Source organism: Cavia porcellus, unplaced genomic scaffold (assembly GCF_034190915.1).
Source record: "Cavia porcellus strain 051 isolate PalLab524CR breed Dunkin Hartley unplaced genomic scaffold, mCavPor4.1 scaffold_5, whole genome shotgun sequence".
Taxonomy (NCBI): Eukaryota; Metazoa; Chordata; class Mammalia; order Rodentia; family Caviidae; genus Cavia; species Cavia porcellus.
Genome location: NW_026947488.1, coordinates 93,127,157 through 93,146,176, shown reverse-complemented (window position 1 = coordinate 93,146,176; position 19,020 = coordinate 93,127,157). Strand labels below are relative to the sequence as shown.

The 19,020-nt window shown below is 33.5% G+C and overlaps 1 protein-coding gene across 4 annotated transcripts in view; it reads right to left on the bottom strand.

Annotated features, from left to right (window-relative positions):
* The window catches only part of Phkb (phosphorylase kinase regulatory subunit beta), a 224,650-nt gene that overhangs the window by 148,700 nt on the left and 56,930 nt on the right, over nucleotides 1–19,020 (bottom strand). For all 4 annotated transcript variants that reach the window (XM_063249300.1, XM_063249299.1, XM_063249301.1 and 1 more), the window contains one exon: nucleotides 16,841–16,921. In XM_063249300.1, the coding sequence (XP_063105370.1) occupies nucleotides 16,841–16,921 (81 nt within the window). The remainder of the gene's footprint in view (nucleotides 1–16,840; nucleotides 16,922–19,020) is intronic.

Below are 19,020 nucleotides of genomic sequence, written 5' to 3'. Positions count from 1 at the left end.
TCATCTCAAAGAGGTAGACAGGTTGATGACAAAGTCTAGATCATCATAGGACAAGCTCTTGAAAATAAAATATGCCTAGGTTTAAAAGCCATAGAGCGAACAAAAAATTACAAAAGCATTAGTTAAGAGTTTGATTTTATTTTTTAAAAATCAGACATTAAACATAAATATAAATTCATGACCTGGTTTTGAAATCAGTGAAGTGACACCAATCTCCAGATAACAGGTGAGTCTAAGAACTTCTTAATTATGCTCAAAATGAATACTACTATACAGTAGAACATTTTAATAGTAACTTACTGTAAGAAGTCTATCCAAACAAAGGCCTGGCACACCATAGACATTCAGTATTTTTTTTGAGGATAAATGAACTATGGGTAACTGGTTGTGTGGCTCTAACACACTGTGTACAGGCAGACATTGAAAGTGCTGTATCTATTTAGTGAAAGCTACAGGCACATTACACACTGACAGTGAGAGCTCTCAAGTTACTCCCAAAATACTCACAGAGGACATCCGCAAAGGCCAGGAGACTCACTTCTAGGAGTACCTAAGTAACCTAAGTAAACCTCTCTTCAGTTTTTAACTGACCACTAAACTAACCGAGCAAAGCTTTCAATGGTACATACAATAAACATCAGAAAATTCATAGAAATTTTTCATGAAGACACTATCACTACAAATACAAATCAACACCACCACATGCTGGAGGAGATTTCTAGAGTTGATTTTTTTGTCTACTTTTATTTTAAGAGAACAAAATAAAACAGAATAAAGCCAATGAAAACAAAACAGTAAAACTGGTTTTATTCCAAAACAGTAAAATTGGTTTTATTCTGTTCTGTTTCATTTATTAGGGTCAGATGGTATGGGCAGCTATTTTGAAGATAACAAGAAGCATCATGGTAGCCATTGTTGATTTCCTATTATCTTGCTTTGAAGTCCTATGTTTTACTACTTTTAACAACAAAAAAGTATAACCCATCTATTTGAAATAAGAAATCAACAGAAAGTGTCCCTGATTAAATCCAAACATCACCCTTACTGGACAAAGATTTTAAATCCACTATTTTAAATATAATAAAAGAACTAAATGAAAATGTATTTAATAACAGAACTTAAAAAAAAGAAACAAAGAAAAGAATTTCTTAGAAAAGTATCATTTAGAAAAATCAATACAGACAAAATTTCTAAAAGGAATAAAAATATAAATTTGAGCTGAAAGAACAATAAGAACTATATTTAACAATTATATACAAATCATAGAAAGTATGATATCAGAAGATAAAAGTAAGAATAAAATACAAATATCCAAGTATATCCTAAAAGGTGTATAAACATATTATAATTTCTAAAGTAATTAATCTCAACAATAATACAAGTAAGTATAACATGAAAATGCCAGAATTGAGAAAAAGGTGTACAAAATACAGATGGGATCAATGAAAATAAATAGAAATATAAAAGATTTAACCCAAAACATAGCAACCAAATATAAAAATTAACATCACACTTTAATAGGACAAGAATGCCATACTGGTTTTAAAAACAAATACAACTACATGATGCTTACCAAATATGTTAAAGTAAATGAAAGAAATGAAATGCCATATAATTAAGAGCCAACAGAAACTAGTCTAGCTATGCAAAGCAAAAAAATTTTTTTTGCTACCTCGCAACCTCACATTTGCCAAGCAGGCACTTACACCACTGAGCCAAACCTCTGCCCCCTCAGTTTTTAAGAAATTTTATGAATTTGAAACAGGGCATTTTCAAGTAAATAAAAAATTATAACAGTATCAAATCACATGCATTAACTGCATGATGACACACATGCATACATACACATATAAACATTCATATTATGCACAGATGTGCATACATATATTATTTATAAATGCATGTATCAGAAAATTACAGCACTAGAGAAAAATTTTAAAAGTACACAGTTGGAAACTGATCTAATACCAAAGGAAATCAATGACATATAAAAGATATTAGGAGGCTGAGTGAGGAGAACTGCAAGTTAGTGTGCAGCCTGGACAACTTCGCCATGTAATGAGACTATCCTGAAATTAAAAAAACACAGAACTCTGGATATAAATCAGTGTAAAGGTCCTAGTTTCAATTCCCATCCCTATACTGACAAGACAGAAAAAAAAAAACAACAACAAAGCCAAAAAGTGAGACGTAACTAGTGCAGCTCAGTTTACCTAATATACAGGAACTCTGCATTCAACAGCATTCTTGTCAGGGTTACCAATAATGAACACCACATGCTGGCTTATAAGCAAATCTCACTAATTTTAAAGAACTGAAAACACAGAGTATAGATTTTCTCTCTCACCAGTGTGTATTTATTAAAAATTAGAAATTTCCCAAATGTTTGGAAATTAAGAAATAAATTTAAAAATAAAACTAAATTCACTATTCAAAAATATCAGTGATGATTAGAGAATATTTTTAAGTAAACTGTAAAAGATAGCATAAATTTAGAATGTACCTAAAGTGGGAAAAATTTAAAGGCTTAACTGTACACACACAAAAAAATTGAAAATTGATGATCTAAGTTTCTGAATTAATAACTTATAGAGGTAAATTAAAGATATGAACAGAAATGAAGTTTAGTGAAAAAACAAACATACAGGAGAAAAACAACACAGCTAAAAGCTTGTTTCTTCAAATCAAAGGATCTCAAGTGATAAAGGGATATTACAAAGTAGTTTTCGCCAACTATTTAAGAATAAGGAATAAAAGAGAAATTTTTCTTGTAAAATTCAATCTGCCCTATCTAATAAAAAAATACATAATGGGTCAGTTACACATGGGAGCTGAAATTATTAAATGGCTACTGAATTATACTTGGAAGTTGGTATTTCTTTGAAGATTCATGTAAATCATAAGCTATGATTTAATAGTTGAGTTTTCATTAAAAATATATTTAGTGCAATGCATAGAAATAGTTATGTTTGATGAATTTATACAGCTTTAATTTTTTATTTTAAAATATAAAGTTCAGTGAATAGTACCACTGAAATTTAGTTAATAGCAACTTTGAAGACCCTAAGATCCTGCACACTTTAGACAGTGAATACCCAAAAAGAAATAAAAGCTGCTGTGAAACTAAGTGGCTTCACAATACACATGATACAGTTATTTCACCTCATCTGATGTTCTCTACTAACACATACTAGTGACTTCTCAAATCTCTTTTAACAATTTTATTTTACTTTTCTCTTGCTGAGACAAAATATCTGACACCTAAAATTAAGGGAGGAAAGATTTATTTAGCTCAGTTTGTGGAGGTGCCAGTTTATAATTGGCTGGCTCCAAGGCAGGAAGGCATGAAATTCATTGTTCGGAATGAAGTTCAAAGTTTGGAATGAAGGCATGAAGTTCAAAGTTCGGAAGACACAATAGCAAGTGACAGAGGTAAGACTCTTTCCCTGTATTCTATTGTATGCAGGCTACCCACCCTAGGGCAGGTATAGCACTCACACCCTTAATCCTAGCAGCCATGAATCATGAATCAACCACAAACTCTATTTAGTAACCTGTGAACAGCCTTCCCCTCATGAGACTTTGGAGGACATCTAAATACAACCATAATAATTTTCTATACATTAAAGAGCTATCAGGTTAATTTTCACATATAATTTTTCTACTAGGGTTAGAACAAACAAAACTATATGATATATAAAATACTGTATATAATATATTCATATAACAAAATATGTAATAGATATTTTCTCTGCTTTTTGTCAGGAGCTGTTCTACTCCCTCATCAGTCTATCACAGAAAGCTCTAAAGATAATCATCTCAAATAGTTTTTACCATTTATGTACACAAGCTACAAAATCCTGTAATAAGAACAAATGATACATGATAAAGCCGTAGTTGTAGTATAATATTAAAACCCAAACTGTCTGTAAAAATAGTAGTGATAACAAGCAACTGATGAGAATGTATTTATGTGACCAGACCTCTGTAAAAGCTTTGGATAACAAGTTCCTAAAGACCTTAGGGTAGACAACTTTCCGAATGCTTTCTCACAATTCCGTTTTTCTATATGAATACATGAGGGCTACTGGAAGCTGTTACACTTAAGATTTTTCTGGACCTTGTCCAATGTACCTTCTCCATTACCTAATTTTTCTTTGTATCGCTTTATTATAATACATCTTAGCAATGACTATGACTATATACTGAGTCCTGTGAGTTTTCTATCTATATATTTCTATATACTCACTATACAGAGTACTGTTCACTTATTTTTATGGTACACTGAAGCAAAAAATTCAAACAATGATATGTAGAGGGAGTTCAGATCTAAAACATGAGGTAATGGGCCTTCTCTAGGGAGCTTTCATTGGCTCCATCTAAGTAACAGATCATTGGAAGATAGTCCTCAGAGTGCTTCTAGACATTAAAATATTCCCGAATCATGAGTTCAAACAGTTTTTGCTACAAATTTCAAGAATGAGTAACTCAAGCTAAATCTTTAGTCATATAAAGTTGATGGTGAAAATTTATTATTAAAAACAGTTCTTGGAGCTAGGTGTGGTGATTCATGCATATAATCTCAGCATTTGGCAGGCTAAGGCAGGAGGAATGCAGTGATTTGGAGGCCAGCAGGGTTACTCAGTGAGTTCAAGGCCAGCCTAAACCATGTAAAGAGACCCTGCCTCAAAAAAAAAAAAAAAAGAAAAGAAAAGAAAAGTTCTTGGAATTCTTTCTCCAATAAAACTAAAAACCCCAAGTGACTATTTTACCCTTCAATCTCCTGAGCACTTAGCTTCCAGAGGTCTCTTTTCATCATGTTCAGCTGACAGCCTAGCTTCCTATTTCATCAAGATAATTCAAACAATCAGAATACGACTCAGTCTTTACATTCACCAAGATACAAACACACATACACATTATATTCACATTTGTTCCCTGTTACGGGATTTGAATCATTAGGGTCCTTGCTAAAAACTACCCAGACTTTTGTACTTTATCTGATGCTACTTTTGTCTATTGAACAATTTGTGCCTTTAAGTTAAAAAGCACTTTTTCTGTTCCAAATTTTGTGCCAATACCTTTCTGATCGGCCAGTTCATTCACTACTCTAAACAAAAGTTTCCTGACCGACTCTGTATGCTCTTCTAGCTACTATTCCATTTCTATGATTCCCTTTTCAAGAAAACTGCTCAAGAGCTATTTCCTTGTTTTCCCAAATCAGAGTTGTTCCCACTAAACCATGACCAGCAAGTTCACCAATGATCTCAAGGGTGCCAATGACATAATCCTGATTTATGTTTATTATTCTGGGATAATTATTGTCAAGGTCCCCTTTTTACTCTCTAACGTATATTGGTTTAAAGATTAATTATATGATCACCTCACTAATGATGATACTGGCCAAAAACAATGCTCAATTTTGACTCATTTCATTTGACTTTTTATATTAACAAATAAGTATTCCCTTTGTGTTTTCTTCTATTAGCTTCTACTTTACTCCAGTCTTCTCACTGATCTTTCATTTTCCTTCACTAGATATTTTTACTACTAGTTACACTGTTATGCCCAGGAGTTAGTCTTTCCTCTCCCCAACTATGCTCACGCTTTAAGTAATCTAATTTAGTTCCATGGATTTCAGTATCTTAAGCTACCAACACCAAAATTCATGCCCCTAGTCCAGCCCTCTTAACTAAAATTCTGACCAAGTAGCTGCCAATAAAGTATCTTTTCTTCAGTGTCTAATAAACACCTCAAGTTTAACATTTCAAAACCCAGCTCCCATACTGTTATCCATGCTTACTCTGTACGGCTTAAACCTTTTCTCCTATTTTTCTACTGTGTCAGTTCACAATAGTAAGCATTTATTCAGTAAGGTCTATGAAGGCAGTGTGATTCCTCTCACACCAGTTATCCACGCATAATCTAAGTAATCACCTCTATCTGTACATTACTCAAGTGACCCTAGGGAAATTTCTTCTACCATGCATCATGCTAGTTTATGCTATAAGCATTCTTTCTCTTGATTATTAAAATGGAACCGAGTTTCATTTCAATCTTCAACTCCTGTTGTTTACTTTTCACATCACAACAAAATTATATCTTTAAAACCTAACTCAAGTTTTAATTTCTTCCATGCTATCCCATTACACTTGGAACAAAATCTTGTATCCTATTATGGCTCCTACACAGAAGCATTGTCTACCACGCTTGGACCATCAATTCCACTCTAGATGTTAAGTTCTAATATACCTCAATCAGCGCGCACCCACAATCCAGAGAGCTTTGTACTTTCTCTTCCTTCTGCCTGAGTCATCTTCTCCATATGCTTGCATATCTTGTTTCTTCATTTCATTCCATCTTTACTCAAAAACTCTTTTAAATCCTATTTAATTAGTTCATTTTATAATTTCCCTTGGAAATTATAATTTCTTAAAAAAAATTACATATGACTGATCATATATTTAATTTTTTATTAACGTTGTTTTCCTGATGTAATGCAAATTTTCATAACATTAGAGTAATTTCTTTTTTCATTGCTATTGTCCATTGTAGAAACTCAATAAATATTTATTAAATAACTGCATTACTCATATAAAGATGCATGAAAATATGTAGGCATCTATAATCAATAATCTGCAAACCTTGGGGTATCCTAGCTGCCTGCAAAGCTTGAAAATAATGTTGTCATGTGAGAGGTGTGTCACTTACATCTGCGTAGGCTAAAATGTAACATTTACTGACAGTACTTAGAATAGACTCCTGAGGCCAGATTGTTTGATTTAAATCCCAACCCTATGACTCACTCCATGTATAATGTTGTACAAGTCACTTACTGGCTCTTTATAATACTTTGGTCACTGAGAAAATGAAAATGTAACTGTACCTCAGTGTTGCTGTAAATATTACATGAGTTTATATTTTAATGCAAAGCACTCTGAACAGTGACAGGACATAATAAATGCTATGTCAATATCCATTATTATTTGTTATACATATATGCATACGTGTGTGTATATATATATATATGATTAAGAAGCAAGGACAACAATATTTTTCCACTTTTAGAAAAATATCTATAAATAGTTTTAAGCAATATTCTCATTTTTCTGCTTATACTTTGATAAGCAGAACCAAAGAATACAAGGTGTCTAAAATTATTTAGATATATATTTGAGCTTTTAAAAGACAGAAACTCAAGTTCACTTTGATAAACCACTTCACACGAAAGGTAATCTATAAAAGTATCCATACAATAAATAGAAGCCAGAAAAAAATAATGCCAATATTTTAAAGAAAATACACAATTCAAAAGCAAAAAATAAACGAGGAATAAAATATCTATCTTTAAATAAAAAACTCAGTCTATAAGATGCAAAATAAAAATCACAGTAACAGTTCAACTAGAAACACTGCTAAATATAGTTGGCTGGGATACAATGGAACCTAACCCTTAGTACTTACGCCCTTCTATATTGACCTCCTGTACTGAATAGGGTGAGACTGTGTAACAAGATATAACATAAAGTGATGGGAGTATGACTTCTGAAGCTAGGTTATAAAACACACTGCACTTTCATCTTGTCTCTTAGATTACTGTTCTAGAAAATCCACAGCCATATTATACACACAGTCATGTAGCAATACAGGTAAGGCCAGGAAGAAAGTAAGACCTCCTGACAACTCCAGGATAGCCATTCCACCTTCAATAAACCCTTTAGGTGAATGCATACCTTACTGACAACCTTATACAATACCCTGAGGCAGCAACACCAGACTTTAACTGCACTTGTAGGGTGCAATTCCATACCCTCTGACATTGAGATAACAAATGACACTCCCTTAGTGTACTAAATTGTAAAGTTAAGTTGGTATACAGCGATAGATAACCACCAAAATAATAAAGAAATATAGTACTTCCGGGAAGATGGCAGAGTGGTAAATAGTAACAAATCAACTGCTCTGAGATTCAGAATTCAGACATTGGAATATAACAACAAGGGAAAAAAAAGGAGAGGTAGATTCTCGGTAACCAGGAAGGATCTCAAGGGAAAGCTGGACCCCCACAGAGAAGGTGAACACTACAATGCACAAAAAAAAGAGGGTGCAATCTCTACTTTCTCATCAGCTTATAGCTGTAGTTTAACAGAGTAAGATCAAATTTACAGACACAGTGAGGGTGGGTAAGCCCAAAGGCCTTCAGGGAGAAGCACACCAGTGGAAAAGAAGAAAGGGTGCTGTGAACTACAACAGCTGGTGAATGACTCTGATCCAACCAACTGCCACGTTCCCTGCAGAGGTTATGTGGCCAGATGCCACTAAAGGGCAGCTGTGGGTTGGCTTCATCTCAGGACTCCCAGTGCTGAAACCCTACAATGCCTTGGGAAACATCCACGGTAAGGGAGCTGAGGTCAGGCTGGCAAGGGACACTGTAGTGCTGTAGCTGTGCAACTCAGGCCCTGCCTCACAAGCAGAAACAGGATGAGTTTGACCTTGTGTGGAGTTACAAGTCCGAGAATTGGCATGTCAGCCTATTTCTACTGTAGGCTTACTGAAATTATCCACAACACTAGCTTAACCCTACTACAGGCTCCCTGGCACCACTCAGTCCACATCTGGACTGTCTGACAACCAGTGATATTAGAGACATGCCCTGAATTAGACACGATCAAAATACTGCAAACCTTAAAAGATAACCACAGGCTTAAAATCAATGGAAAAAAACATCACTTTGCTCTTTTTTTTTTGGTCTTTTTTGTTTTTATCGGTACCAGGGATCGAACTCACGACTGCCTGCTTGCAAGGCAGGCGCTTATGCCACTGAGCTAAATCCCCAGCCCCACTTTGCTCTTTTTTCTTTGCTTTTAGGCTTTTAATTTCCTTGTTTCTGGTTTTTCATAAGTGTGAACACTGTTTTGAGTCCTTTTGTTATGTTGCTTATGTATTTTCCTTCTTTTCTTTTCTTATTTACTAGTTTCCCAAAATTTGGATACTGTATGTCCTTCAGCCTTGCTTCTAATCACCTCTTCTCCCCATTTATATATAACTTGGTTTATATTTTGTTATATAACTGGAAATTTTGTACTCATGGTTAAAGGTGGCAAATCAACAGTTGTCACGATTTATAATTTTCTAGACTGTGCTTGAATCTGTCTTTATTACTGATTGTACTACTTTAGCCAAGGTGATATAGTTGTTTAGACAGTTGTTCTCTCTTTATGCTAATATCCAAGCTGTCTGAGAGTCATAAATGATACCAGTACAAAAGAGCTAGGTGCTAGGCCAAACAGTCAGGAACCTCTCATCCATAAAGAATTCAAGAGGCAAGAACTTGAGACAAAATTCAAAATCAAAAGTTATCTACACCTAGAAGACATCTCTAAAAGTGTCCACTTCATAAAGAAGTCTCCATGGTAGAAATAAAAGTTATGTACCATAAGCAATTTACAAGAATTAAATGAGAACACAAATTTAAAATTATAAAATGAAAAAACAATGAAGCAAAATGCAACCTCAGAACTCCAGCTTACTCAAGGCAAATCCAGAGGACACTGAAGTGAAAGTAATACAAAGTCACGCAAGCTTAATTTTCTAAAATGCAAGCAGTAGCAGTAACAAAGCAAATTAAAGAGTCTCCAGAAAACAAATCAGAAATAATTACATAGATAACTAAAGTCAAGACGTCCATAATGAAAGACAATGGTTAGTGAATCTAGAGTAGATATAAATAAATAAATAAGTAGACAGGAGCTTAGGAAAATAATGGAAGCCATGAATGCCCAACATGATAACAGATATTCACAAGATTAAAAATTCTACTGAAAGTATAGCAACAAAATTAACTAATGTGAAGATAGAGTATCAGATCTAGAAAGCAGATATGCAGTTACTGATCGCCCAATGAAAGACTTCTTAAAAATAGAAAGAAAACATTAAAAAAATCAATCTGACAGCTGCTAGGTAATACAAAGAGGAATAATTTAAGATTAATTGGAATCTAAGAAAAAACAAAAGATAAGCACAAAGGACAAAAAAACATCTGTTCAGAAAAGTAATGGTAGAAAACTTTCCAAGAATTAGAAAGAAATGACTTAAAGGGAGGAATACAGAATTTCAACTAGCTATAATCACAAAGAAACTATACCATCACATATAACAGTGAAGATCACAGAACACAAGGACATACTATTAAAAGCCGGTAAGGAAAAGAAAAAAGAATCACTTATAAAGGAAAACCCATCAGAATCACAACACACTTCTCAAGACAAATGTTTAAATCAAGAAGGAAGAATTTTAAGCCCTGAAAGAAAACAACCTCCAACCCAGATTGACATACGGAGCAAAATTATCTTTCAAAACTGATGAAGAAATAACACTTCCATGACAAAAAGCACCTGAAAAAAATTCATGACCACCAAACCTGCACTCCTAAAAGTTCTGAAGGGTATTGTAGAAGAAGACAATAAAGACAAAACTTTTATGAATCCAAACAGACTGAATCCATCAGGAAAAGCAAGCAATTAAACAGAAGATAAATGGGAAACAAAAACAGGAAAACAATATGAAGAGGTTAAGTCAATACAGTCAGTTATCACCATCAATGTAAACAGTCTCAATTAACCAATCAAAAGAAGACTGGCACAAAAGATCAAAAACAAGAGCTGGGGATTTAGGTCAGTGGCATAAGCACTTGCCTGGCAAGCATGAGGTTGTGAGTTCAATCCCCAGTACCAAAAAAGAAAAAAAGGAAATACATTTAACTCAAAAAGAAATAGAAAGTTAAAGGATAGACACCATTCCATGTGATAGAAACCCAGAAAAAAGGAGGGGTAGCTCTTCTATCTGCACACAAAGAAGCTTTCAAGCCAAGAATGATCAGAAGAAACACAGAAAGTCACCACATAATTGTTAAGGAAGCAATTCAAGAGGAAAAGAGAACAACTCATAAATATATATGTACCAAATACCAGCACACCCATCCACATGAAACAAATATTAATGGATATGACCAATCAGATAAACACTAATAAAACTGTAATGGGGACCTCAGTACCTCACTGTCACAAACAGACCAACTGAAAAAACAGACCAACGAAAAAATCAATAAAGAAATAGAACTGAACCAAACCTTTCAACAAATGGACTTAGTAGGCATCTACAGTGTTCCACCTCAAAACATCAGAATAAACATCCTTCTCAGCAGCACATGGAACTTTATCCAAAATAGACCACTAACTAACTAACTCATAGTGTAAGGAAATTTAAAAATTTAAAGAAAAGCCTGTCTAAAAACCCGCCCAGAATGCACTCCAAAACTTGGCAGACATGTCAAGTCTTACAATAGAACCCTTTCTTTGTGTGATCCATGGTTTTTTTACTGCCTTTGTGTGGCCAGTAGTCTTGCAATGTAATATGAGATGTTATTTACTGCTTTTATGTAACTGATAGCCTTACAATGTAACTTGAGACGCTCAGACCCCCTAAAAGCCCACCAATATAATAAACTGCCTCCTGGTGCTATTTCTTCTCCTGTTTGGCCTGTATGTTGGTTACTTTCCTCTTGTTGCTGAAACAAAACACCCAACAATGTTAGGAAAGAAAGAGTTTATTTGATTACCATTTGTGGAGGTTTCAGTCCATAATTTGTTGGCTCCAAGGCAGGGTAGCATGGCAGAAGGACAACAGTTCATGGTGGTGGAAAAACAACAAAAGCAACAAGAGCAAAAAGGGGAGGAGCACAAGAGAATTAGACACAACCAATTAGACACGATCTTTCTGTCCCTTATACTGTATGTAGGGTACCCATGATTGCATGAGGCTTTGGGAGGACATCCAGACACAAAGCATAACAGCCTGTTTTCCACAATAGAATATGCTTAATGCAAAGAAATTGAAATTGTACGTATTATCAGATCATAGTGCAATATAATTGGAAAACAATGGCAAAAGAAACCAAAAATTATATAAACACATGGATATTAAATAACACCCTCCTGAACAACAAATAGGTCACAGATGAAACTGAAGAAGAAATTAATTTCTGATTTTCTTTAAAAGTAGGAAAATTTATTGGAGAAAAGGAATTTAGCTCTTGAGAGACAGGAGAGGTCCCGAATGGCTTGCCAAGGAAGTTTGATAGCGCCAAATCATAAGTGTATATAACATGAGACAAAATTATGATCAACCAATCTACAATTAAATGACAATTCCAATATGACTTACTGGAACTTGTGGGATACAATAAAAACAGTCCTATGAGAGAAATTTATACTGCTGAATTAACACACCAGAAAAACAGAGCAGGCACAAATAAATAACCTAATGTTGAATGTCAAACTTCAAGAAAAAGAGCAAATTAAACCCAAAGTGAATACAAAACAGGAAATTATAATGATCAGAGCAGAAATTAATGCTACTGGGATTTTAAAAAAACGTACAAAGAATCAACGAATCAAAGAGTTGGTTCTTTAAAAGACTAAATAAAATTAGCAAACCATTAAATAACCTTATAAAAAAAGGGGGCGGGACCTCGAATCTATGCAATCAGGAATAAAAAGGTTGAAATTACAAAGGATCCCGTATAAATTCAACAGATCATCAATATCTACATCAAGAATGTGTACTTTAATGAAATGGAAAATATAGAAGAAATGGACAGATTCCTAGATACACACGAATTACTAAAGCTGAATCAAGAAGATAAAAAAAATCTAAATAAGTCAGTCAATATCAGTCAATGAAAATAAAGCATTAAAAAGCAACCAACAAGGAAAGCCCAGGTCCTCACAGAATCACTGCTGATTCTACAAAAAATTTAGAGAACATGTAGTGCTATTATTACTCAAACTCTTTAATGAAACAGAATAGGAAGTAATACTACACTAATTCCTGGAAGTAAGGATTATATCAATATCAAAACCAGAGAAAGATTCAACCACAAAAGAGAAGTGCAGGCCAATCTCATAAATGAAGATGGATGCAAAAATCATCAACAAGATACTGACAAATACAATGCAGCAAATCGTCAAAAAGATTATACACCAAAACTAAGTAGAATTCACCTGTAGGATGCAGTGATGGTTCAACATGCAAAAATCAATAAAGGTAATACATTTACAGAACCAAGCATACAAATTACATGATCATCCCCACAGATACAGAAAAAAGCATTTGACAGTGTCCAACATGCATGATAAAAACTCTAAGGAAAACTGGAACAGACAGTGTTTATCTCCGTCTTACAAAAGTAAAAGCCACGTATGACAAACCTTTCACTCTAAAATCAGAAACAAGACAAATCAACTATCACCACTCCTATTCTATATAGTTCAGGAATATTAGCCAGAGCAATGAGACAAGAGCAAGAAGGAAAAAAAAAGAAATAGATAGGAAAGGAAGAAGTTAAATTATCAGTACTCACAGATGACACGATAGTATACATGAAAGACCCCAAAAACTCCACTAAAAGATTCCTTCAATTAATAATCAAGCTCCTTAGTGTAGCAGGATGCAGAGTTAGCACTAAAAAAAATCAACATCATTCTTGTACCTGAATAACAAACTAGAATTTAGGGAAACAACACCTTTCACAATAGCATCAAGCAACTTGAAGGACTTGGGAATCACTCTAATAAAGAATGTATAAGGCTTTTACATTGAAAGGTACAGTGCTATGAAAAAGGAAACCAAAGAGGGTATCATAAAATTGAAAACTATCAGCCATTCTTGGACAAGCAGTATGAATCTGTTAAAAACAGCAATACTTCTAAAACTGTTATATAGATTTAAAGCAATCCAATCAAAATACAAAAAGCATACCCCACAGAACTAGAGAAAACAATTCTAAAATTCATATGGAACCAGAAGAAACCTAGACTAGCCAAAGCAACTTTGGGCAAAAAAAGTCAAATCAAAGAACACTACAATCACCAATCTGAAATTTATTACACAGCTTACATTATAAAAACAGCACGGTAGTGGGAAACAAAACAAAACTAGACCTGAGGATGAGTCAAACAAAATAGAAGATACAGAAATAACTCCAAGAACACTCAGCTACCTTATCTTTGACAAAGGGGCCAAATACATTTACTGGAAGACAGACAGCCTCTTTAATAAATGGTGCTAATAAAACTGGTTATTCACATGCTGAAAATTAAACCTAGGCCCATATTACTCACCATGCATTAAACTAAAATCAAATGGATAAAATGTCTAAATATTAAAACAGAAACTGTTTATCTGGTGGGAGATGGAATAGGTAAAATTCTCGAAGACATAGGTGTGGGCAAAGGCTATATGAACAAAAGCCTAATGAGACGGGAAATATTGCCAAGAATTGACAACTGGGATCACAACATATTAAGAAGTTTTTGCACAGCAAAAGAAACCCCCAGCACATTGAAGTGACAGCCCAAAAGAGTGGGAAAAAAATCTGTACCATGTATTCCTCAAAAAAAGGAACATATAAAGAACTAAAAACAAATTAGACTCCCAAAATATAAAGACCAAATCCTGAAATAGGGATCTGAAATGAATATACACTTCTCAGATGAAATAATACAAAAAGCAAATGAATATATGAAAAAATGTTTAACATCACTGGTCATTCGAGAGATGCAAATCAAAACAACACTGAGATTTCACCATATTCCACAAAGAATGGCTCTCTTCAAGAAATCCACCAACAACAAATGTTGGCAGGGCTGTGGGGAAAAAGGAACTGTGTGCTCCACTCACTGCTGCTGGAGTATAGACTGAGAGTGGTCCAACGACTGTGGAAATCTGTATGGCAATTCAAAAGGATCAGCAAAAATATGATAATGCATTGCAAAAGGAAGGAAACGTATATTAGAAAATGAAAATTGCAGACAATGTAAAATACATTACATGTGTATTTGTGTGTGTATGTATATACACATATATATCCAAAGTGTGTATTCTTCAATCCTATGAAACAGAAAGATTATAAATTTAAAATTTGATAGCAAATATACAAGGAAATAGAAGGCAGCTGTGTTATCTTCAAAGTCCTTGTATAGTCCTAAGATCTGAATGTGACCAGGTACCGCAGAAGAGATGAGTTACAAACTTGCCACACCAGGGCCTAAGGTACAATCAGAAAAGATAGTGGATCTAAGTCATATCTTTTTTTTTTTTTTGTCTTTTTCTTTTTTTTTTTTATCAGTACCAGGGATCGAACTCACGACTGCCTGCTTGCAAGGCAGGCACTTATGCCACTGAGCTAAATCCCCAGCCCAGTCATATCTTTTCTTACAGAATTAAATTCTCAGACATGTCTAGAAAAAAGAAACTTTATTGACTGAAAGATTCTACAGAGATCTGTTTTCTACCTTTTCATTTGGTCCTTGATAACAGAATTTAAAGGAAAAAGATGGTAAACAATGACACATGACAATGTATACATGATAAGTTTATTGACATCAGCTTTGTAACAATTTTCCATTTACCAAGTAAACACAGTAAAGTCAGGAAAAAGCATATGAAAGTTAAGATAAAAAACAGGCTAAGCAATATCATACTGACACATAATGTCAACTGACAAATACCTATTATCAATTAATGTAGACATTTAGAAAGCAGAAAATTAATTTTCAAAATTAAAATACCAAACAAAACAAACCCTTTGCTACAACACTTTCACTATTATTTTTGCCTCCAGTAACATTTGAACAAAATCACTTGTAAACGATAATGAGTTGTCACATCATGTTCTTTGGATACTTGGGATATTTTCCCCCCGTGCCTGGAGCCTCTATGGGTGAAAAAGATAATGAGAAACTAAACAGGTTGGTGCCAGAAGGCCTTCTCTCTTCAGCTAGAGTAATACCTCTTCTATTTGTTTCATATTTTAAGATGCTGCTCAAGATAAGTCTGTAATAGAAGTTTCAGTCATTCCTCTTTTGAAAATGCTTAGATACTATTATTTCACAAAATTATAAACTAAGAATGATTTAGATAAAAATAAAACAAAATTCTTCATGAATCAACTAGAAAAAACCGTAATTATTGCTGATTTCTCATTATATTTTTTTCTCTCTTGTTTACCTTTTTGCTAAAGACTTGACTTATAAAGACTATAAACTAGTAGAGGGTAGGCTTGCATGTCAACAATGGCCATTACAAACAATGGCCAAGATGATTCTGTATTTGATGTAACAAGTCTCTCTGCATTGGAAAGGAATAACAAATACATATGGCATACCTAGTTTCTGATAGAAGTACCACTTTATGTACCATCATAGAAACTTTCTTGCTCCCCTGTAGCACACTACAAATCAGCCAGCACATGTGTTTGTGTGTTTACTCAAGCATTAATATGCATGAAAGAAAATCTTCTCAATTAGGAATATAAATTATTTATAATTTTGCCAATCAAAAATAAAAATATAGTATTTGTTTCTTTAAAAAACATGAAGAACCCTACTGAAGGCTTACAGAATAATATATAAAAGTTTTTTTGTGCATTTAAATGTCTGAGTTATAAAAAGCAATGGAGGTAAAAAAAGACATAATTTAAAGAACCTGTAAATCCTATTTTATTTTCATTGTTACTAAAATTTTCTGAAAGTTACATGATTTTCTTTCATTTATTCTGAAATACAGCCTTCTTAGGAGTTAAGTTTTACCACTTGTCATTTACTGTGCTCTCTTTTAAAGTACACTGTGTTAAAAATGCAAAAACTTTTTGAAACAACAGTCAAAATTTAATCTCTTTATATGAAATGTAAACATAATTCATTTTATGAAACTGTCTTTAAAAATAAAAGGAAAAAGATATTCTCAGTGTGTAATAGTACAGAATTTAGAAAAATCATACCTCATCAGTGTTATAGATAATCTGGAGTCCTGAAGAGATCATTTCCACAAGGTAAAGGATATAAAGTGACACTGCATTTATCTGCAAATATACAGCAACATAAAAAGGTTAAATAAAAACAAAATATTATGCAAAGAAATTAAATGTGAAAGCTAAGATTATAAGTTACATGTTTAAAATTGTCTTGATATGTTTGATGCTACAGTATACGAAGTTATACTCAAAGATTTTAAGGAAAGAGACACTATGGTAACTACTTTTATGTCGGGATATCTGGTGGTGAAACACTATTTTGCTTAAATGGTTGTGTTTTGCTCTGTGCTGTTTTGTTGTTATGTCCTCTTTTATCTCAATCTCCTTTTTTTATTATTTACTTTTTTATTTTATCTTTGTAAATAAGGGAAAAATAAAAAAATAGCAGGATATATTATAGTAACCCACTTTGATTTCCTATTAACTTGATTTGAAACCCTGTATTGCTCTCACCATCTTGTTTCGACTGATTTTCCTCTATTCTGTTTTGCTTGATACTACCAAGTTCGAGAGGAGAGGCAACAACTGTGAAGACAGTAAGATTCATTATGACACCAATTCTGGTTTGACCATTATCTTCATTTGAAGTCCTGTAATTTCTCAAATGTTTTGGTTTTATTGGTTTTGTTCTTTACTGTTTTGTTCAATTTTATAATAACTGATGATATAGGCAATTCTTTTTAATATAGCAAGAGGCATTATGGTAACCAATGTTGATCACTTTGTATTTTGTTTTTACATTATCTATTATGTCCATTCTTTTGATTTGACTGACTCTGTTTTGTTATATCACATTTGGTTTCATTCTCTTCAAAAAAAGTAATATGAACTGTGGGAGTAATAAAACCCAAAATGTGTAATTGTCATTGTACAAAAGAGAGGAAAAGAAAGTGCTCTAAAGGATATAACTGCATGTATACTTAAGTGTATAAGATAGATAACCATATTACTGAGTTTTGTTGGATCATTGAACAGAACTGTTTGTAATCTCACTGTTTGAATGTCCGCTGTGTATGCTTTAATTTTATAACTTGAACAATTATTTCTAAGATGACAATATGTAACCTATTAACTAGTGATTTCTTACTGTTTTTTTTAAAATTCTGCATTACTTGTACCCTTTTACTGTTTTGTTTTTTTCTTTAAATAAAATTTAAAAAAAAAAGATTTTCAAACTCTGTCTAAAATACTTCCATTTTGAAATAGTTTTGTCCCAGAGAAAGCTATATAGTATCATTCCACTGGTGTATGTAAATGAAAAGTTATTTGGCAAAACTTGACTACTATGCCAGAACTCTGTAATTAATAATAGGAAGTGGGCTGAGGATTTAGCTCAGTCAGTTAAGCGCCTGCTTGGCAAGTGCAAGGTCGTGAGTTTGATCCCTGGTACAACCCCCCCCAAATAATAATAATAATAATAATAATAATAATAATAATAATAAGAAGAAGAAGAAGAAGAAGAAGAAGTATATTTGGAAAAAGTCGTATTTTCAGACTTTAGAAATCTGTTAATTTTAGTAAATGGTATAACATATGACTTAAAATATATTTATAAACAATTTAGCTTATGAACAAAAGAGGTAGCCTTTTAGTTCATTAGTTTATTAAAAACAGACATTATAAAATCTAATGAAAAAGACAATATCCACTTTCACAAAAAAAAAAAAAAAAAAAAAAACCAAGATTCTCACAGAATACTGAATGGGATGTATAAACTGTCAGGTATAAAATCACAAACGTTGCATACTACAACATGGCTAATTTTCTATGTCAACCTGACTGAATAAAGGAACACTACATATTTGGTAAAATATTATGTCTGTGAGGGTATTTCTAGAAGAGACTGGCAGGTGAGTCAGCCTGAGTAAGGAAGGTCTGTTCTGCATGTGAGCAGGTACCATCTAACCTGCTGAGGCCCAGATGGAATAAAAAGGTGGAGGAAAGGTAATTTCTGCCCTGTCTCCTACAGCCAGCGTTCTCTTTTTGCCACCTGTGAACATCAGAACACCAACCTCTTTTTTGGGGGTGCCAGAACTGCCAGCAGTCCCTTTGTCCCAACTCTTGATTCTCTGGCCTCCAAGAGTTTTATACTTTGAGCTTCTGTGGTCCTGAGGCTTTCAGATCTGAATCAAACAACACTACCAGCA